Consider the following 3772-nt stretch of genomic DNA (forward strand, 5'->3'; position numbering starts at 1 on the left):
CTGCGGTAGCTATATTCAAGATGCCTAAAGCCCAACATATTTGCCCTACGTGCGCGAAAAGTTTCGCTACCAAGTCCTCCTTAAATCGGCATGTTAGAGAAGTACACGGTGATAGACATACGTTTGTCTGTGAAGTATGTGGTAGGAATGTTGCTAGATTGGAACATTTCAAGAGCCATCAACGAACTCATGACTTGAACGCACCCGGCCCTTCCGAACCCATGGACCTGTCTTGCACACCGTCACCAATGCAACGTTCGCCAGCATCTTTCCGTCCACCATCGCCATACCGTCCACCTTCACCTAGTCTGCTTCAAGACATTCAACTGGAATCTACCCATACACAACCATCTACAGCGGATTTACCCAACAACCCAACGCCATCACCTGTTCCCGCCTCATCAATACTTGATGAAACACCACCAGCATCTCCAAGTATGGTCCAGGCCTTGAATGATACGTTAGCATCTATCCGTTACAATGCTGAAGACTATGATATTAATGCGGGGATGTTTTTCGGACGTTACCGAACCACTTTCAGTAAATTTCTAATGGAAAGACTCACCAGTAAACGTGGAATTAAATGGTTCTTACTCGTAAGATCAGCCTATATGAGACCTTTAGGAGGTGCGGAACAAAGAGCGAAAGTACGACCCTATTTCCGGAGCACTATGCAAACAACATTAACGCCCGACATCATTGACAACCAGCTGAATGACTGCATTGAAACAATACAGTCAGCAGCGGAAAACTTTGAAGCGACAGGTATGTACTAAAATTTATAAGTTATATTTTGAACTAAAACATTATATTTTTGATAGGATCGGGTTGGGTAATTGACCGTGTTCTGTATGTAGAATTAAATGTAGCATCTTACCAACCGTTGCGAGGGTCATCGTATATGGAACTACCTGAAAAACTATCTCGACGTCACGCGATTCTTAATATTAGAAACGAAAATGATGATAAATGTTTTCTCTGGTCAATTCTCGCTAAACTTCACCCAGTTTCTATGCTTCATCACGCTAACAGGGTTTCCAAATATACACCTTATGAAAACGAACTTGATACCAGTGATATATCTTTCCCATTCAAATTAAACGCTACGGAACTTAAAAAATTTGAAATAATGAATAATTTATCAATATCTGTGTTTGGCTTCTCGGGAGACATATTCCCCCTTTACGTAAGCGCTAACAAGTGTGGTAAGGAAAGGGAGGTTGATTTGTTATACATCACCGATGAAACTAAAGATATTGACGATGGGAATAGACATTACTGTCTTATACGAGACCAGGGAAAACTGCTACAGCATCTAACAAAACACAGAAGTACAAGTTATTATTGCAGGTAATTTAGTTTCCAATATATTAGTTTGCAATCTACTAATTATTTTCTGTATTAGAATGTGTCTTCACCGATTCAGTGGAAACAACACTGAACAGCGACGTGATGCGCATATCGAAAAATGCGCCACCCACGGCATCCAAACAACATTTTTCCCTACCAAGAAGAAGACGCTTTATTTTGATAAATATGAGTGGACGGAAAAAGTAATAATAAAAATTATTTAATTTAACTCTTAATGAAATGAAATTATTTGGTATGTATTTTACGCCGATTTTAAAGCAATCCTACCGAGAGTTCAAGGATGTGATCTAGATCCCGATTTAAATACCAGAAAAGTAAACATGCATATCAGCTGCGCGTATTCGTGGGTGCTTGTTGGACCTAACGGTAAGTTATTTGGCAAAATTCCCTTTTAGATATATTATAAGAGAATACTTATAGCTGTACCTGTTCGAACCCATTGCTATCGAGGACAAGATGCAACTCGAAGATTTCTGGAGTCTATTCTAGAATTAGAGAAGGAGTTGATGAAACTCATTGAGACCAATGTACCAATGATTATTACCCCGGAGGAGGAGGAACAGTTTCAAGCTGCTACGCTTTGCTACATTTGTCAGAAGCAGCTAAATCAGGAAATATGCTCGCTGTTCGAGATCATTGTCATTTCACTGGGAAATACAGGGGGCCAGCGCATAGCCTCTGTAATCTTCAAAAGAAAGTTTCAGAATTTATTCCCATTTTCCTTCATAACCTTAGCAGGTAAATTTATTAATTTAATTAACCAGGAAATAATAATAATAATAATAATAATACATCTTCATAGATACGATTTACATCTTATATGTCAGGAGATTGGTCATTTTAAGGAACAGATACTTGACTGTTTTCCTTCCACCAGCGAAAATTATATTTTGCTGAAACTAGGTAAAATATATTTAATTATGAATTTAGCCTTAACATTAATTTTATTATTATTTTAGGGAGATTTCGGTTTTTAGACTCTTATCGATTTCTAAGCGATAGCCTCGATGCGTTAGTATCAAATCTCGTTTTGGAAGGAGCCAATAAATTTCAGATTATAATAATTAAAGAATTTAAAAACTAGGTTCTGCTACTTCATGGTATACTTTTATTTATAATTTTACAAATACTCTGGACGTTTCGGACCGAGGTCCTTCTTCAGCCGCGTCTAATCATATTAATTAATAGGATTAGACGCGGCTGAAGAAGGACCTCGGTCCGAAACGTCCAGAGTATTTGTAAAATTATAAATAAAAGTATACCATGAAGTAGCAGAACTTTGTTTTTAAATTCTTTAATTATTATATTTTAGCCATGGTCAGATTGTTAAGAACTATTTTGAAAGTGATAAAGTTCAACTGCTTTTGCGGAAGGGGGTCTACCCGTACGAGTATATGGACGATGAAACGAAATTTGACGAGACGATGCTGCCACCTAGAGAAGCGTTTTTCAGTTCATTGAAAAATCAAAATATTTTAGAATCTGATTATTTACACGCCCAAAATGTTTGGACAGCGTTTAATATTCAAACATTAGGTAAAATTACTATAGTATAAATATTTCAAATCTCTTAACCTCGGTTTTCGTAGGGGAATACACCGACCTCTATGTGAAAAGCGATGCGTTGCTCTTAGCCGACGTTTTTGAAAATTTTAGAACATTATCTATAACTCATTATAAATTAGATCCCGCTCACGCTTACACCGCACCAGGTTTAGCCTGGCAAGCAGCTTTGAAGATGACCGATGCTCGCCTCGATCTCATACTTGATATAGATCAACACTTATTTATTGAAAAGGGTAACGCTATTTGATATTTTAAATATTATTGTATTTACATTGAATTTTTAGGTATTCGAGGCGGTGTTTCAATGATCTCAACTCGTTATTCTGAAGCGAATAACAAGTATATGCCCAACACATATGATTCGTCTAAAGAGAGCAGTTATATATACTATTTAGGTAATTTACTTTTTTTTTAAATATTTTTTTTTTAATTTTAATTATTTTAATTTTAATTATTTTAATTAACTTAATTTAACTTAATTGAAGATTCGAATAATTTGTACGGTGCTGTTATGTGTGAACCACTACCGCTAGGCGACTTCCAGTGGGTTCAGGAGGATGATTTGCAAACACTCTGTGAAAATATTCTGAGTATTCCCAATAACATTGAAAACGGATACATTTTAGAGGTAAATAACAAGTGTTATAATTATTGAATTATATTTTTAAAGAATTGTTTCCTTTGCAGGTGGATCTTGAATATCCTCCAGAGTTGCATGACTTACATAACGATCTCCCAGTAGCGACGGAATCTAAAGTTATTACACATGATATGCTATCTCCATACTCCAAAGATCTGTTAGGAAAATTAAAGATTAAGAATAATCAAAGTCTAC

General features: G+C 36.3%; 1 protein-coding gene across 1 annotated transcript; it reads left to right on the forward strand.

Moving 5' to 3' along the window:
• Positions 1-2765: 2765 nt before the first annotated feature.
• On the forward strand, positions 2766-3352 carry LOC149940560 (uncharacterized). The gene is made up of 3 exons (XM_090179313.1): positions 2766-2907; positions 2961-3170; positions 3222-3352. Exons 1-3 carry the CDS (start codon positions 2766-2768, stop codon positions 3350-3352), a joined length of 483 nt encoding a protein of 160 aa, XP_090035439.1.
• Positions 3353-3772: the final 420 nt, after the last annotated feature.

Source organism: Leiobunum rupestre, chromosome 6 (assembly GCF_980474605.1).
Source record: "Leiobunum rupestre chromosome 6, qqLeiRupe1.1.hap1, whole genome shotgun sequence".
Lineage (NCBI taxonomy): Eukaryota > Metazoa > Arthropoda > Arachnida > Opiliones > Sclerosomatidae > Leiobunum > Leiobunum rupestre.

What these genes read in the sequence shown, in the direction of transcription:
- LOC149940560 (XM_090179313.1), top strand. Translation starts at nt 2,766, where the DNA reads ATGGACGATGAAACGAAATTTGACGAGACGATGCTGCCACCTAGAGAA. An exon ending in GTTTAATATTCAAACATTAG is followed by an intron (nt 2,908 to 2,960) that starts GTAAAATTACTA and finishes CGGTTTTCGTAG; the next exon opens with GGGAATACACCGACCTCTAT. An exon ending in ACACTTATTTATTGAAAAGG is followed by an intron (nt 3,171 to 3,221) that starts GTAACGCTATTT and finishes TTGAATTTTTAG; the next exon opens with GTATTCGAGGCGGTGTTTCA.